Source organism: Portunus trituberculatus, chromosome 40 (genome assembly GCF_017591435.1).
Source record: "Portunus trituberculatus isolate SZX2019 chromosome 40, ASM1759143v1, whole genome shotgun sequence".
Classification (NCBI taxonomy): domain Eukaryota; kingdom Metazoa; phylum Arthropoda; class Malacostraca; order Decapoda; family Portunidae; genus Portunus; species Portunus trituberculatus.
This window is the reverse complement of record NC_059294.1, coordinates 6094217-6112535: the sequence shown is the minus strand read 5'-3', so window position 1 is coordinate 6112535 and position 18319 is coordinate 6094217. Positions and strand designations below refer to the sequence as shown.

Below are 18319 nucleotides of genomic sequence, written 5' to 3'. Positions count from 1 at the left end.
CTGAAATACAATAGGAAACACATCCCATCATTGCAAGATAGTTTTGTTTTTACCACCGACTACGTTGGAGAGAAACGGTTTTAGTTGTTAGATAGTCGCTTTGGAGCTTGGGTAAGACGTAATCAATCTCTCTCTCTCTCTCTCTCTCTCTCTCTCTCTCTCTCTCTCTCTCTCTCTCTCTCTCTCTCTCTCTGCAAATACAATCCACGTGACGGTTTGAATGTTAAGAAGACACGTGCGTAGCAGTGAAGGAGCAGAAACATTGAAGCACGATGTAATAACAAACTGCAGCTTCTACAGACGCGCGTGACTAATGATTCGGTTAAAGCAACTTAAAAACACTACGCAGCAACAGTGCTTAGAGAGACACTCCTAGCTAGTTGTACGTAACAAGGTATGCTTATTAGTATTCATATCATGAGACACCGACAAAGTGAAGGCAAGCAGTAAACACCATCTATATGCTATGAGCCAGGCTGTGATGCAAGTGATTGGCAGGAATAGATAATGTGGAGTGGAATGGCTCTGTGCAGGGCATACGTCAGGCAGCGCGGCACTTTCCAGCCCCTGCAGTGAGGGTTGGGTACCAGCGGGCAAGGCAGAAGGCACGGTGGAGTCATCACAGACTGAGGTAAGACAGCCCCACTCTCCTAGCTTTGACTGGCTGCTGTGTGCTGTTCTCCCTTCCTGCCACTTGTGACGTTTTGTTTGGCGTGTGTCTTGTCACCGTGCACGTGTGGTTCTGTGATGCACGTAGCAGGTGATTCATGAGTGTATATTGTAAAGGAAGACAAGAATATTCATCAGTAGAACATGTTTATCTTACACTATAATACTATAAATAACCCTGTCATAGATTTCATGACTACGCTTCATTAAGAGTTTGGTTATCATGGTGAAAGTTATTAAAGGCTTAAATATCGAGGGTTGTTTCAATCATTTTAATAATTCACAAAGGAGGAAAACGAGATTGAATTACCAGTGAAAACCAGTAGCCATGGGGACGATGATGATAGTATTAGTGAATACGATAATAATAATAATAATATGAGTGTCTCTTTAACAAACAAGTTCAGAGTATTATGAGTTTAAGAATGTCACTTGTTTTATTCCGTATTTCCTACCGGTGAAGTTGATAAATGTGTTTAACCATTACCTATCCCTGAATTCGCCGGTAGAGGACAAGATAACCATAACAGATAAGACTTGTGTGGTCACTCGGGACTATTTGATTGTGTAAGACTTGCGTGAGAGATCGAGGCAAGAGTCGGTATTCTTATCAGTTATTTTTAGTACTCAGGGATTGTTGTAGATACTTTAGAGGATGGAACACAGGATACAGTCATTGGGCCCTGCTGTAACATACGGTGGAGGCAGCTGGTGTATGATGCAATGCCCTCTTGTTTCCTTCCTTTGTGCTTTCCTTTCTTATTTACCCTTTTGAGTACCATAACTCATTTCCATATACAGTCTGGTTACTATGTGGTGACTTTATACAGCTTTAGAAACTTTTGTGGGGGGATTGAAATAGTTACCACTTTGGCCATTAATCTTCTGACTTCCATAGACCCCTCTTAATGTCAATAAAATGGTCTATTCGTATACAAATCTCAAGGTTAAAATGTATCTCAGTACTGAAGGGGTTAATACACACTTTCGATGCCGCACTCACTGTAAAAGGCAACTCGATAAACCATTCACAAAGCAGAGATTCGCGAACCACACTAGAATTATAACCATGAATGTAAGGAAAGGGTTTTTAAAAGAGTTATAAAGTATGTGCTTCTTAAGAAATACATGGATAAGCATTGTTAGAAGGAGAGTAACAGCACATTCATCTCCGGTGTGTTTTGTTTCCTTTCTTCAATGTTTATTACTCTGATCTGACATACACTTCTTGTTTGACCGCTTATGCATTCCTGGCAGATAAGAGGAAAAATGCGAAACGGCGAAAATACGCACAGCATGTTATACTTTTCTCTTTAACTGCAATGCTTGTTAGTTCGTGCCTCAATGCGTTTAAGCAGTACGAGGGCTAAAGATTATTTACTAAACTTTTTCTTGCCTACTATTGGTTTCGTCTTGCTCGTGGAGTGTTCTCTCCCAATTGTTTAACTTAGATATTAGGGGTTATGCACTCGCCACTTTACATGAGACGGAGAGAGAATATGAGCTTTACTGAATAACGTGTGTGTGTGTGTGTGTGTGTGTGTGTGTGTGTGTGCGCGTGTGCGTGCGCGCGCGCGCTCGCTCGTGTACGTGCTTGCGTGCGTTTGTGTGTGTGTGTGTGTGTGTGCTTGCGTGAGTTTGGTTGTGCATAAATCTGTGTGTGTTTGTGTGCGTGCGTGCGTGCGTGCGTACGTGCGTGCATGTAAAAGTTGTCATTTTCCAATTTATTAAATTTGTTTCATTCATTTAGTAGTTATGAGGAAGTATTGCCATCTTCGTAATACCTGTGTCAATGAAGCAGCTTACGCAACTGACACGTGGTAATATTGTCGCTTTGCGATTGAGGATGTGAGGGTCGGGAATGCGCCGGGCCCACGTGTCTCAGCAAAGGGAGTCAGGTGCCAAAATGTTAAGGAGCGAACGGTACTGGGCCTCGTCATATTAATCCTGCTCGTTGTTGTCTATTTTTGAGCTGTAGCTTACGTTGGCGTTGAACTCAAACCGCAAGTTCATTGCTTTGACGCAAGCGCACCTAAATTGCTTTGCCAACTATTTTTTTTTTCTCTTCTCACGTGTGGGGCATATGGCCACTCTGGGCCAGTCACTGTCCTCACTCTGTCAGCATACCAAACACGTCGACGCAAAACACTGTATAACCACAACTTAGGATCCATGACCTTATGCTCGCATTACCACGTATGTTTGCCTACGCTGATACAACATGACCACACTGGTTCGTCTTTCAGCGATGAAAATCTAGCCGTGACTCTCACTCCAGTCAACCACACTTTCCTTCCGACTAGGCAACCTCGCACGCAGCAGCCGTGCACGTGCGTTTGTTGCTACACACCTAAATGATGTAATAGATTAATGACTATGAAATCAATGAACATATTTTAGTATATTAGGTGCTTGCAATATAACTAATTGTCATAGTATTTAATCTTCACTTGGTCTTTAAAAGCAAGCAACTGACGAATATCAATAGCGGCAAGGCTGCTGGCATGTGTTGGTTAGATATTGTTGTGAAGGACGGTGCAAAGGTGGTCTTATTGCCAAGCACACCGCTGAGAGAGTAAAACTATTATGGGGTTCAAAAACAGTTGGACGATTAGAGATTTAAAACATCAACATTGTGATTTTTGTGATATGGTGTCGGGGGCTGGCTAGGCGAGGTATGTAGGGATTGGGTTAGCAATGTTGTCGATGTGCTGATTCACTCCGGTCTTGTCATGCACGGTTGCAGGAGGTAGGCAGCACGTGGCAAGGCCAAACCGACTACCCTTATCGGTGCTGTAAGCGATTGATGCTAGTTACTTCTCCTTCTTGCTAACCTTGTTATCAGCTGTAATCTTGTACCAGTCGAAACCCTTGACCATTGTAAATCTTGACCGTATTGTATCCTAGACGAAACAAAACGTTACGGAAAAGATCGAGAATTTTTTGCTGATCTCTCTGTACAATACTTGGAGAATGGAAGGGATTTAGATTTAATTTAATACTTTTTCTTTACCAGATACAGTTAATTCATTTTCTTCCCTACAAGCTAAAGGTGGCTCTCGTGAAGCTACGATGAGGCTTGTATATAACTCAAGTATCAACAGTCCGGTAACTCTTTTCTTCATTTTGATGATCTACTGGCCGAAAGAAAGCAGGGCAATGCCGACAGGAATGTGAAAATATTAGCTACCGAGAACTATGCCCACATTATTTTTGCTCCCACCGCCTCCCCCGCCCACAACACTGCTGTCACTGCTACTACTGCCATTGGTGGTGGTGGTGGTGGTGGTGCTGCTGCTGCTGCTGTTATTGTTGTTGTTGTTGTTGTTGTTGTTGCTGTTGTTGCTGCTGCTGCTTCTGCTGCTTCTGCTGCTGCTGTTCCTGTTGTTGTTTTTTTCTTTATGTTGCTGTTAGTGTTGTTGCTACTGCTGCTTTTATAATTACTATTAGCCAACCAACCCGAATGTGTGTGTGTGGGTGTGGGTGTGTGTGGTGGGGGAGGGGGGGTTGTGGGTGTGGATGTGGCTGTGTATAGGTGGGTGGGTAGGTGTGGGTGCGTGTGTCTGTATAAGTGTAAATCCTTCAGACAGTAACTGAACTGGTGTTTTAGAAGTGTAGAGAGCAACACAGGCTGACAGACGGAAAGGGTTGTTGATCATAATGTGTCCTTGTGACGAAATTTTGATTTTTCTTATCAGTCTGAGTGAGTTGATAATGTTTCAAGTCTGCCCCCAGCGCAGCCTAGTGTAGCCTGTTGCCACGTGTCTTGGAGCATGAGGGAATGTAGTTGGCACGTGTGTGACCTTGAGACGGTCCGTTCGCACCACAAGGATGACAGGCTATTCGTTACAATACTTCGCGTGGTTTGCAATATCATGACCAACACTTCTGTCGCAGGATGAAGCTACTGACCGCGGCATTGGTGGCGGCGGCGGTGGTGGAGGTGGCTCTTTGTGGCCTGCAGGTGGTGACTGAAGGAGGCAGAATTCAAGGTGTAGGAGATGCAACAATCAATGGCAGAACATTTCACGCCTTCTACAGCATTCCGTACGCCAGACCTCCCATCGGTGACTACAGGTTCAAGGTAAGCTATCATCGGACATATTCAAAGACTTTTCATTTCTTCTGGTTTATTTCGAGCATCCCTCCACCCCCACCCCTCAGGTCCGCCCCACAGAGATGTTTTCGTCTGCCAGGAAATGCCTACTGTTGTGGCGGCAGCCTTGTGTGTAAGATTTATTGCAGTGAATGACCTTGGCCGGGCTTGTGTTTTTATCTTCGTGTTTAAACATCTCATGAACTTGTATTACTATGTGTTTACTTTCTCTTTACTGTACACTACAATCTCCATGGTAATACACACACACACACACACACACACACACACACACACACACACACACACACACACACACACACACACACACACACACACACACACACACACACACACACACACACACACACAGTTCCTTTTATAACAGACAGCTAGGTGACCACTACACTTAGGAAGACACTGCAAGCCCGTTTATCTGCATGCATACTTCGCGGATACTTCCATTGAGGGAGAGAAATGAATAGAGCATATGTTCGAATTTTGTTTTATCATGCCAGTTTCTGTTATCAGACCATGCAATCTCCAGAACCATTAATTTTGTTATTGTAAACTTGATGGTCAATGTGACAACGAACGAGAGAATGACAGACAGTGGGCGCTGTAACTCCCACACAGGCAGTTCCAGTGCTTGGGTCAGTAGACTGGTGTATGTGGTGCACGTTGAATAAAGTCCTTAATGTGAAGTTACAGTAATCTGTCTGGCTGTATGTTTAATACTCCTACTCGAGATGATCATAGAAGTAACGATAATGATGATAATTGTGGTCAAAGCAATGCATCATTGTAACATTCGTAAAGTTACTCTCAAGATAATTGAAACCAGATTTTCACATGAATTTTAGTATCAAAATCATGTTCATAGTGATTTTTACAGTATTAATGACCATTAGTGTTCTACTATCATTATCAATTAGCCCAATGCCACCATGATAACGTTGGGGCATTCTTCCCCGCGGAAATTTTACCATGTTCGTTTAATCAAAGTAGAATGAATACCAGGATCATAATCACCGAGTGAAGACCATAAGAACCATGCATAACCGCTGCTCTCACCGCCTGGTATTCGTACCTCCTCTGTGTGGTGTGCGGCGTCCATCTGATACTATCCTCACTCGCCAGCCTCACCAGTCCTCCCTTGCAGGATCCTGTGAAGCCCGTTACTTGGCAGCGGCTGGCCGACGCTACCCGCATGCCCAAGAAGTGCCTCCAGGTACCCTTCGTTAATACCATACTGAATAAGCATCTGGAACCTGAAGAAATACCAGGATCCGAAAACTGCCTCTTCCTGAACGTGTTTACCCCCGTGGTGAGTACCGGATGTCGGTTATCTGTTATGTGTGTGTGGTGTGTGTGTGTGTGTGTGTGTGTGTGTGTGTGTGTGTGTGTGTGTGTGTGTGTGTGTGTGTTCTATTGTGGTTAGTAGTTTTAGTGGTGTGATAATGATTTCTGTATTCTATTTAATCGCATAGGTTAACTTATGTAGGTATTTTGTCTTTTTTTTTTTTTTTTTTTCCTTTAGACCAGTGGTTCTTAACCTTTATCAGTGCCCGTACCCCTTGATATCTCAGAAAAATTTCTCGTACCCCTTCCAATATAAACACTACATAAACTTATGAAAAGGGTTAGTGATAAAAACCTTGCTGAGAAATTATTAGATTTTTTAATTACTGAACAAAGGCACTTTTTTTTCTTAATTTCAAATGAAGTGTCAATTAGTAGGATTCAATGAATGCATGTTATAACAGTAATTATGAGTAATACTACATAATACACCAACACATTAATACTAACTTAAAAAATTGAGACAATTATAGTAAGAGGAAAATTAGGAAAATATGTTTTGCTTTGTCATGGTAAATATACGGTACCATTGCACTGGCTACCATGTCTCGTACCCCTAGGTTTAAGGTTTCGTACCCCTTGGGGGTACAGGTACCCCAGGTTAAGAACCACTGCTTTAGACCAACTTGATATATTAGAAGCATTCCTGATTAGTAGCCACGGGAATGGAAGGTGTTTCCACTGAAGAGTGTGCCACAAACATGAATTAATCTCTCGTTAGGGTTGTCAAATTAGCAAGTCCTTCGGTAGTGTTCATGAGAAAGTGAACCAAGTTAATGTTTAAAGTCAATGATGTGTTGAAGTGGAGACTGCACAAAGTGACGTATACTTTAAGATAAAAAGAGACGTTTATCTAATCATTGAAGTCTGCTGCCTCTTGACTCGGGTCAATATTCTTAATTGCTACAGGTTCTCTCACGGGTTATTTTATAAGTTAACAGACATAATTAGTCTAATTTTCATGATTTGTTTTCAGTAGGGATGGATCTTTGTTGAACTATCATTAAGTCTTGAAAACGTGTGAAAAAAAACCCACTGACTTTTATCCTTGAACCTGTTCACAGTTTTGTAGGTAAGACTCCGGAGCGATCGAGAAAATGTGTGATCTAATGAGGACTGTCCATTCATCCTCCTTGTTCATTGATTGCAATTAGTAATTTAGACTTCATATGCCACATGCTCCTTTGGTAGTTTCTGTCTATACTTGTGTAAATCGGAGTTTCACCAACTGTTGCTGTTGCATTCTTAATCGTATGTCGTTCAGCTAAACAAAAAGGTAGGAAGAGAGCTAAGGTAGTACTCAAACGTTTGTGTCCATTGGGATTGTTACCTGTACTTCCATATGCAAGATTATAGTTTGGTTCATGAGGTCTTGAAGAATAACAATGTGATTCAGTACGTGGTTTACTGTTGATGTTTCTGTGCGAGCGTAGAAAAATTAAAGCATTGATATTTGTTCAGTGCCATGTTACATATGTTTAGGATCTGGTTTAATATTTGTCTAAATATTTAGAAAAGTTCATATAATATTGATACGATGTACAGTGTGTATGCCTGAGTAGAAAACAACACCCAAAACTCACTAACACTCCCTCATTGCCCTAAGGTCAGCTCCGTCCCAGAGAAGGCGAAGCTCCCTGTGATGGTGTGGATGCATGGAGGTGCATTTTACTCAGGCGGAGCTGAAGAATATCTTCCCCACGCGATACTTGACCAGGACGTGGTGTTGGTGGTAGTACAGTACCGACTGGGTGTCCTTGGTAGGTAGCCAACATCTTAACGACCTGTCTAACACAAGCGTCTTCCATCTTGCAAAATGCCGGTGACCCCCTCCTTCTTGGCAGGTTTCTTGTCCACCGAAGACTCAGTAATGCCTGGGAACCTTGGCCTCAAGGACCAGACGATGGCGCTTGAGTGGGTGCAACGCAACATCCATCTCTTCGGCGGCGACAGGAAGCGAGTCACCATTTGCGGAGAGAGTGCCGGGGGGGCCTCCGTCCACTTCCACATGTTATCGCCAAAGTCCAGAGGTGAGGTGGAAAGCGGTACTAATATCACCTCAAAGTAATATATTATCAAATTTATTAGATTTCATACGAAACTACATGAAATGTAACACCAGTTCCGCAGGCATCATGGCACAAGTCAGAGCAATTCAGGGGCGATCACAAGCCAGGATGAATGAGGAGTGTGATGTCATGAAGGACATGCAAGTGGAAAGAGGAAGCACTTGTGTGTTTCCAGTGTATGGCTGGCACACAATATATGGCGTTATAAAGCAATTTGCATTACCTACACCAACGAGTAATCCTCTGTATAGTAAACCAACAGTAGTATAGCCGTGTGGTCCTTGTTTAGTCAAATGATAGCTACAGTACAAGTCCTCTTACATATCGCCTCCCCGCAGGACTCTTCTCCCAAGTTATAATGCAATCCGGCACTGCCCTTCAGTCTTGGGCCCTGAACAGCAGGCACCGGCAAGAAGCGGAGACAGTCGGCCGCAAGATGGGATGTGAGGATGTGCAGAACAGCACCGCCTTGCTGGCTTGCTTGCAGAAGGTTGACGCCAAGGAACTGACAGCGTCACTGCAGGACACTTTTGTGAGTCTTTCCTTCATTAATTTTGCAGTAGTCACGCAATAGAGACTAGAAACCAGTAAATCGATAATAAATGTTTGTTTCTATATTTAATTCCTTTTGCTTTCGAAATAACAAGCGATGTAGGGAACATATATGTGTAGCCTTTGCAGCATGATACTACTCCTCCTATCGCCTCTACAGCAATGGTTCCTTTTGCCGCTCGCCTTCATTGCGAGGGTGGACGGCGATTACCTGCCAGACTTCCCCGTTAATCTGATCTCCAAAAAACTATACAATGAGGTCGATCTTTTAGCGGGAGTGACCAAGGATGAAGGAGCGATGGTGACCCGGGGTGAGTTACTTCTCGACATTTGTTAAAAATATCCATGATGCAATCAACGAAGAAATTTTTTTTTTCTTAAATCCAGAATAAAAAAAAGCCAATCATCGTGTCACACACACACACACACACACACACACACACACACACACACACACACACACACACACACACACACACACACACACACACACACACACACACACACACACACACACATTTGAAAGAAAAATTTTAGATACTATAATTTGTACATTTATGACCCTCAATGTTGGATTCCGCAGCATTATTTGTCAGAGAAGACCTCGTCACTCAGTTGGAGGAAAACTTTACCGTCATCGGGCCACTTTCCTTGAGCGTTGAGAACGAGAAAGATTCCGTCACGTTGGCCAAGACAATCTATGACCACTACATGAGTGATATCAACTTTGACGACCACAGCTCGCAGTTCACACAGGTTCGCATCTCCCGATTGGCAGCAGCGGCAGTGTTGAGTGTCATTTATCCATGGTCACGTTCAGTGACGCCTAGAAGGAAGAACGATAGCTTTGTTGATGGTTATTGTGTTATTAGTTAGTGTTTTTTTAAGGAAACTGTGTACGATTTCCACCTCTTCAGTCATTTCTTTCCCGGTAACTAGCGGCTGAAGCTCAACTTTAAGTAAGGAAATTGTGGAAATGTTTTAGACGTTTTTTTCTTACAATACGTGATCAATATGATTTCACGTCGGCAGGACATTACAGACATCTCACTTTTTATTCCATTTTCACAGTTGTACAGCGATGTGTCATTCAACCTTTACCACGACGAAGTCACAGCACGCCACGCAGCGCACTTCCCGGGGCGACGCACCTTCCGCTATGAGTTTCAGCACAGAGGGGAGGCCAGCCTGTCCGACTGTTATGGCACTGAGAAGGGAAAACACTGTTAGTATCTGCCAGTGAAGTGCACGGCATGTACACCAGTGCTTCTCAGCCTCTCATTGGTTTATGCGTCCTTACTTGACCATTTGATAAATTAATTTTCTCCTGTGCGTAGGACGTTTGATTTTATAAAATTTCAGGAATGTTTCTAGTTTACACACACACACACACACACACACACACACACACACACACACACACACACACACACACACACACACACACACACACACACACACACACACACACACTTGGAGCTGCAAAAATCCATCAGAATTACGTGTCAGTTCCGGTACGGAACATAGCACTAATGTGTTCATGCCACTGCAGGGGTTGGTCATGCCGATGAATTGTTCTATCTATTCACTGGCGGGCCGATGTTTGAACCATTCCTCAAGGAAGGCCTCACTCGCCCTGATGACCTGCACGTAAGGGACATGATGCTCAAGATGTGGACAAACTTCGCCACTTCGGGGTAAGAAGTTACGAAAGAGCATGGTTACGAAAGATATATATCCACAGTTTTAATCAACACTCAACTCTTTAAGGTTGTATACCTATGCTTCACACTCATTACATGGATTCCAGACGTCGGCGACCATGGAACGCCATCCTTCTTTTTTCATCCAATCTAACCACATCCACAGTTGTCCAGCCATCACCGACGTGTTTCAGCAATGTGTCCATAAACTTGATCCTCTGTCTTCCTCTCGCTCTGGTTCCTTCTCCTCTCCCCAACAAGCATTCTATCTCTCCAGTCCATGTCTTCTCAGTATATGGCCTACAAAATTTTGCTTTTTCCTCCTGATACTATTCACCTGTGTTCTTTCCATTTCTGCTCAATACTTCTTCATAAGTGATCCGCGCACTTCAAGGGATTCTCAGCATTCTTTGCATGAACCACATTTCTACTGCTTCTATCTAACTTTTTGATCATGTTCTTTATCGTCCATGTCTCACAGCCATACGTTAATGTGGACCATACATAACACTTGAGTATACGTTGCCTTAGTTATATTTATGCTAATATTGGTCAATATCTTTCTTAACTGTCTAAAAGTTTTCGTAGTTATTCCAATTCTTCTTTTTATTTCACTTACACAATTTGCCTTTTCTGTGACAGTACTTCCTAGATATTTAAAATTGTCTACTTGTTTGATTACTTGTCCCTGGTTTATAATTTGAACTCTCAATCTCTCATTTCTTTTTGTTATTCCCATCACTTCCGTTTTCTTGGTGTTGATCTTTAATCCTCTCCTACATGCGTCATTTAAATTATCTACAAGTGCTTGCAATTTTACCTCGGAATCTGCCAGTAAAACTATATCGTCCGCATAACCTATGTTATGTTGTTTCTCCCAATGCGAATTCCTTCCATTTCTTCCATCTCCTCCAAACATTTTTGTCCGTACAACGAGAACAAGTCTGGTGAGAGTACGTAGTCTTGCCGCACTCCTCTCCGTATCTACCTATTCTGTGTTTTTAATTTCTATTCCTACTGCTGCCTTTTTTGTTCCCAGTATAGGTTATTTATCATTTTTACATCTTTGCCATCCAATCCAATCTCCTTTAACATGTCAATCATTTCCTCACATCTAATCGTATCAAAGGTTTTCTGAAAGTCCACGAACACATGTATAGATCTTTTGCATTTCAGCTGCTCTTCCTGTTACCATCCTCAGGCCAAATATTGCATTCACCGTCCCCTTACCCTTTCGAAAGCCGTACTGCTCCTCCGCCACACAGTTTTCAGTCTTTTTTCTGTATTTTGTTTCTTATAATACTAAGAATTATTTTCCCCAGTTGGCTCATAATACATATTGTTCTATGTTTTTCACATTCTAAAGTTCCTTCTTTTTTTCGGTATGGTGATGAACGTTGCTTCTTTCATTATTTTAGGTATAATGTCGGTTTGCTATTTTGGTAATTTTCTCCATTCCTAGAGTTCCGATTGCTTCCACCATCTCGACTGAGATTTCGTCTTTTCCTTTCTTTGTTTTTAATAGCCAGGTTTACTAATACTTTCAAAATTACAGGTCCTTCCATTTCCATTTGTTCTTCCAGGTTCTGTATGTTTCCTCTATTGTCGTTGTAGAGTTCTGTTATATACTCTTCCCATCCAGCTAGAACATCTAGATTCATAAGTACATTATCTTGTGCATCTTTGATAATTGTGCTTTTAGTTGGTTTCTTTTTACCGCTCATCTCATTTATCTTCTCATACATCTGTTTAGGGTTCCTTTTCTCTAACAGTTCAACTTCCTCGCACCTTTCTTTTAACCTTTCCTCTTTTCTCTCCTTACATTTTTTTACTTCTCTGTCCACCTCTGGGATCTCTTTTAAGTGTCTTCGTCTCTCCATCAGTTCCAGGATCTCCTCCGTCATTCATCTCTACTTTGCTTTCCTTCTCCTCTCAGGGAGCCTACTGCAGATGGAGGAGGTAGTAGACACCTACCGAAACAATAACTTACTCCCAGTGAGATCAAATAGCACTAGTTTAGGAGGTGCTGTGAACCTTCCATTAAAGCTAGTTGTGATCTCGTTGAATGTTTCCCTTTGTGTCTCACAACTCAAGGGGGTAGTCACAGCCTGCCCTCTAAAGACAGCTCTCCTTCACACAAAACTACATGCACTTACCACACATACACCCTTCACTCCAAATCAAAATTTAAAAGAAAAATGGGACCCAAAATAAACAACGCCTCGGAGTCCCCTCTGGGAGGGACCAAAATGTCCCCAGGTCGGACACCTCTCCTGTTAAAGACCACAAATGCCTTGACACCTCCCTCAACTTTTTCTACATTAACTTCTGCAACATTCGCGGTCTTAGATCTAATTTTCAATCTGTGGAACACCACCTCTCCTCTACTAAACCTCATCTTCTTTTCCTCACCGAAACACAGCTGTCTGAGGCAACTGACAGTAGCCCTTCTCTGTTCCCTCCTACTTTCTCTATTCTCATTTTCATTCCAAAGCTGGATGTTGCGTCTATGTACGCAACGACTTAACTTGCTCTCGTGCCCACGCTCTTGAGTCTTCCGAATTTTCCACCATCTGGCTACGACTTAACAGTCACTCTCAAACTAAATTCATCTGTGCTGTTTATCTCTCCCTAACTCTTCTGACTATAGTAATTTCTTCGACTACTTAACTTCTAAAGTGGAGCACATTCTGTCCCTCTACCCTTTCGCTGAGATTTCCATTCTTGGAGATTTCAATGTTCACCACCAGCTTTGGCTTTCCTCTCCTTCACTGACCACCCTGGTGAACTAGCCTTCAACTTTGCTATCCTCCATGACCTAGAGCAACTGGTGCAACACCCTACTCGTATTCCTGACCGTCTTGGAGACACGCCCAACATTCTTGATCTCTTCCTCACCTCTAACCCTTCTGCTTATGCTGTCACCCTTTCATCTCCGTTGGGCTCCTCCGATCACAATCTCATTTCTGTATCTTGTCCTATTTTTCCAATCCCTCCGCAGGATCCCCAAAGCGAAGGTGCCTCTGGCGTTTTGCCTCTGCCAGTTGGGGGGACCTGAGGAGGTATTATGCTGATTTTCCTGGAATGATTATTGCTTCCGTGTCAGAGACCCATCTCTTTGTGCTGAACGCATAACAGAGGTGTTAGTATCTGGCATGGAGGCGTACATTCCTCATTCTTTTCTCAACCTAAACCTTCTAAACCTTGGTTTAACTCAGCCTGTTCTCGTGCTATACATGATAGAGAGGTTGCCCACAAAAGGTACTTGAGCCTTCCATCTCCTGAATCTCATGCACTTTATATCTCTGCCCGGAATCATGCCAAGTCTGTTCTTCAACTTGCCAAACACTCTTTCATAAATAGGAAATGTCAAAATCTTTCAAACTCAAACTCTCCTCGTGACTTCTGGCATCTAGCCAAAAACATCTCAAATAACTTCACTTCTTCATCTTTCCTTCCTTTATTTCATCCTGATGGCACCACTGCCATCTCTTCTGTCTCTAAAGCTGAACTCTTTTCTCAAACCTTTGCTCACAACTCCACCTTGGACGATTCTGGGCTTGTCCCTCCCTCTCCTCCTCCCTCTGACTATTTCATGTCTACAATCAAAATTCTTCGTAATGATGTTTTCCATGCCCTTGCTGGCCTAAACCCTCGGAAGGCTTATGGACCTGATGGGGTCCCTCCTATTGTTCTCAAAAACTGTGCTTCTGTGCTTGCACCTTGCCTGGCCAAACTCTTCCAACTTTGTCTATCGACTTCTACCTTTCCTTCCTGCTGGAAGTTCGCCTACATTCAGCCTGTTCCTAAAAGGGTGACCGTTCTAACCCCTCAAACTACCGTCCTATAGCTTTAATCTCTTGCTTGTCTAAAGTTTTTGAATCTATCCTGAATAGGAAGATTCTCAAACATCTGTCACTTCACAATCTTCTGTCTGATCGCCAGTATGGCTTCCGTCAAGGTCGCTCTACTGGTGATCTTCTGGCTTTCCTTACTGAGTCTTGGTCATCCTCTTTTAGAGATTTCGGTGAAACTTTTGCTGTTGCGTTAGACATATCAAAAGCTTTTGATAGAGTCTGGCATAAAGCTTTGATTTCAAAACTGCCCTCTTACGGCTTCTATCCTTCTCTCTGCAACTTTATCTCAAGTTTCCTTTCCGACCGCTCTATTGCTGCTGTGGTAGACGGCTACTGTTCTTCTCCTAAACCTATTAATAGTGGTGTTCCTCAGGGTTCTGTCCTGTCACCCACTCTCTTTCTATTATTCATTAATGACCTTCTTAACCAAACTTCTTGCCCTATCCACTCCTACGCTGATGATACCACCCTACATCTTTCCACGTTCTTTCAGAGACGTCCAACCCTTCAGGAAATTAACAGATCACGCGGGGACGCCACGGAACGCCTGACTTCCGATCTTTCTAAAATTTCCGATTGGGGCAGAGAAAATCTAGTAGTTTTCAATGCCTCAAAACTCAATTCCTCCATCTATCAACTCGACACAACCTTCCAGACAACTATCCCTCTTCTTCAATGACACTCAACTGTCTCCTCTTCCACAATGAATATCCTCGGTCTGTCCTTTGCTCATAATCTTAACTGGAAACTTCACATCTCATCTCTTGCTAAAACAGCTTCTATGAAGTTAGGTGTTCTGAGGCGTCTCCGCCAGTTTTTCTCGCCCCTCCAACTGCTTACTCTGTATAAGGGCCTTATCCGTCCCTGTATGGAGTACTCTTCGCATGTTTGGGGGTTCCAGTCACACAGCTTTGCTTGATAGGGTGGAATCGAAAGCTCTTCGTCTCATCAACTCCCTCCTCTGACTAACTGTCTTCAGTCTCTTTCTCACCGCCGAAATGTTGCATCCCTTTCTATATTTTATCGCTATTTTCATGGTAACTGTTCTACTGATCTTGCTAACTGCATGCCTCCCCTCCTCCTGCGGCCACGCTGCACAAGGCTTTCTTCTTCCTCTCATCCCTATTCTGTCCAACTCTCTAATGCAAGAGTTAACCAGTACGCTCAATCATTCATCCCTTTCACTGGTAAACTCTGGAACTCCCTCCCTGCATCTGTATTTCCAAATTCCTACAACTTGTCTTCTTTTAAGAGGGAGGTATCAAGGCATTTGCTCCCCTAATTCTGGCTGACGGTTTTGGCACTTTTTCTACTCCTTGGAGAGCCAGCGCTCAAGTGGGCTTTTTCTAACTTTCTTTTTTTGCCCTTGGCTGGCCCTCTTCCCTACGTAAAAAAAAAAAAAAAAAATGACTACTCTTGCTCCACCTCTTCCTCGTTATCGGTATCGTCTTCATCCTGTAATGCCTCATATCTATTTCTTACTTCTATTTCAAACATATTTTTAACCTCCTCTCTGTTTAACACATTACAATCTCTTCTTGCTTTTTGTTGTGGTCTTACTCTTTTTTTTCAACTTAACTCTTATTTTCGCTACCACTGGTACATGGTCACATCCACTTCCACAATCCGCACCTGAATATGTCTTGCATTGAATTATGGCGTTTCTGAACCTTTTGTTAATTTTCAAATAGCCAGTTTGGTTCTTATATCTTCCCCCTGGGCTTCTCCATGTTCATAATCTTCTTGGATGATGCCTGAAGAAGGAGTTAGCCACAACTTGGCCTTTTTCAGCACACCATTCTACCCACTTCTCTTCCCTTTTCATTTCTTTCTCCAAGGCCAAACGGGCCTATAACATCCTCATACCTTCCCTTCCTTATTTTCGCATTTAAGTCACCCATTATAATATTTAACTCGTGTAATTTACATTGTCTCATGGCTTGTTCTACCATTTCGTAAAATTCATCCAACTCATTATCTCCGTGGTCATTTGTAGGAGCATGTATTTGAATGATATTTATATCTATTGGTTTCCCTGTAAGCTTTACGAGCAAAACTCTGTCTGATATCGATATGTATCCTTTCAAGCATTTTGCCATTTTTGATGTCATCTTTACCCCTACTCCTCTTTATTGCTCATCTCCTTCACTTAACACGAATTCTACTCCCCCATCTCCATATCTGCCATTACCAGTCCATCTCACTGATCACATTCATCACCCCGATCACGTCAAGCTTCATCCTACACATTTCTTGTCTCAGGTTATCGTATTTTCCTGCTTGGTATAGGGTGTTGACATTCTATGTTCCCACTCTTATCATCTCTTTACCGCGCATTACATGGACTTATCGAGAACAGCATCTCTGATAATATACAGGAAATAACACTATTGGCCTTTTAAGTATGAGATGTTAAAACTGAACTTTCAGCAACCCAACCCCTGACGCCTCCCTGGGTTTCACGTGGGAGCCCAGCACAGCTGACAACCTACACTACCTCGCCATCACCACTTCGCCCTCCATGCAGCCAGACAATCGGAAAAAGGTGAAATGTGTGTGTGTGTGTGTGTGTGTGTGTGTGTGTGTGTGTGTGTGTGTGTGTGTGTGTGTGTGTGTGTGTGTTTTAAGTGTAGCTTTGCTTTATTCATATGTACGTTTAATTTCTTCCCTTGGCAGACACGGGACTTCTTCGCCTCCCTGCCAATATCCACTTGGAGGATTCTGTACGCAGACCAGCAGCAACAACAACAACAACAACAAAAACAACAACAACAGACCGAAACAGAACGCGTGCAGGATGAGCTTTGACAACTCACATTGGATTAGCACACCACACGCCATCATCTCCTCAGTACTTAGAAAAGGCAGATGCCAAGACAATGAACACGAGGCCTCCACAGTGTTGGAGCGTGATGATGGAACAACAGGTATAACTTTTCACCCCTGCCAAGTTGGTCATTCTGTAATTATTTCTCCACAGAACAAGTTACATAAGTCCAGAGCTTCCAGTGGATGTCCGGATAACTTTATATGTAAATAAACTTTTTGGGTGCAGTGCACTTAATTATTATTCTGTGGAAATACACGTAATCGTTTTAGTATAATGTCATATATGTATATTTGAATGTTGAATAATAAAATGAATGCATAAATAAACATTAAATTTCAAAGCGCGGTGATGTTCTTGAAGTAGTTGTGTGTAAACGCCTCGGAAGGCAATTGAGGACGAAAGTTAGAGAGAGAGAGAGATGAGGGTGGGGAAACGAAAAGACAAAGCAAGAAGTACAGTATATAATTACAACAAACCATACCAGGAGCCATTGCCAGTAGTAATAAGGGAGAGTAGGGTAAAAAGCCCACCTTAAGGCAAAAGGCCTGCTGCATTCAAGCTATTTGACCAATATATCTGAGACCGGTTATGCTAGAAACCTTAGTCAATGAACTACCATTGCTCAAATTTTTATTCATCTATTATGATTGTATCCGTAGGGGTGAAATTTTGATTTACAGGGTGGGGCGCGGATACTTCCCGATTTGAGAATGAAATAAAAACCTGTTCACAATTCTTTATTCTTCTTTTATGCATTTCACAAAATATGGGAGATTTATTTTTACACTGTTTTAAAGACAATATCTTTTAAATGTCCACCTCCATTTTCAATACACTGATTCAGACGATTTCGGAAGCTTTGGTCTACTCTCTCCAGCATGTTGAGCGGTATATTGGCTATTTCAATTCGGATGGCATTCTGTAGGTCTTCCAGGGTCTGTGGACGGTCGTTATAAACCAATCTCCACAGGAAATAATCACAGGGGGCTAAATCAGGTGAGCGCGCAGGCCAGTTTAAGTCTCCTCTCAGGGAAATCAGTCGGTCAGGAAAAGCTTCTCTCAGGAATCCCATTGAAATGCGTGCAGTGTGGGCACACACTGATTTAGCCCCCTGTGATTATTTCCTGTGGGGATACCTCAAATCCCTGGTTTATAACGACCGTCCACAGACCCTGGAAGAC

The 18319-nt window shown here is 42.7% G+C and overlaps 1 protein-coding gene across 1 annotated transcript; it reads left to right on the top strand.

Moving 5' to 3' along the window:
• The first annotated feature begins 481 nt into the window (after positions 1–481).
• On the top strand, positions 482–17478 carry LOC123516049 (juvenile hormone esterase-like). Its single transcript, XM_045275064.1, has 12 exons — positions 482–631; positions 4567–4753; positions 5928–6092; positions 7734–7887; positions 7972–8157; positions 8535–8728; positions 8909–9059; positions 9332–9504; positions 9820–9973; positions 10301–10445; positions 16739–16853; positions 16985–17478. Exons 2-12 carry the CDS (start codon positions 4568–4570, stop codon positions 17114–17116), a joined length of 1755 nt encoding a protein of 584 aa, XP_045130999.1. The 5' UTR covers positions 482–631; position 4567; the 3' UTR covers positions 17117–17478.
• The last annotated feature ends 841 nt before the right edge of the window (positions 17479–18319 follow it).

Excerpts from the sequence above, each read along its gene's own strand:
- LOC123516049 (XM_045275064.1), top strand. The coding sequence starts at position 4,568 with ATGAAGCTACTGACCGCGGCATTGGTGGCGGCGGCGGTGGTGGAGGTG. Across the intron at positions 4,754-5,927 it reads TCGGTGACTACAGGTTCAAG|GATCCTGTGAAGCCCGTTAC; the intron begins GTAAGCTATCAT and ends CCTCCCTTGCAG. Across the intron at positions 6,093-7,733 it reads TGAACGTGTTTACCCCCGTG|GTCAGCTCCGTCCCAGAGAA; the intron begins GTGAGTACCGGA and ends CATTGCCCTAAG.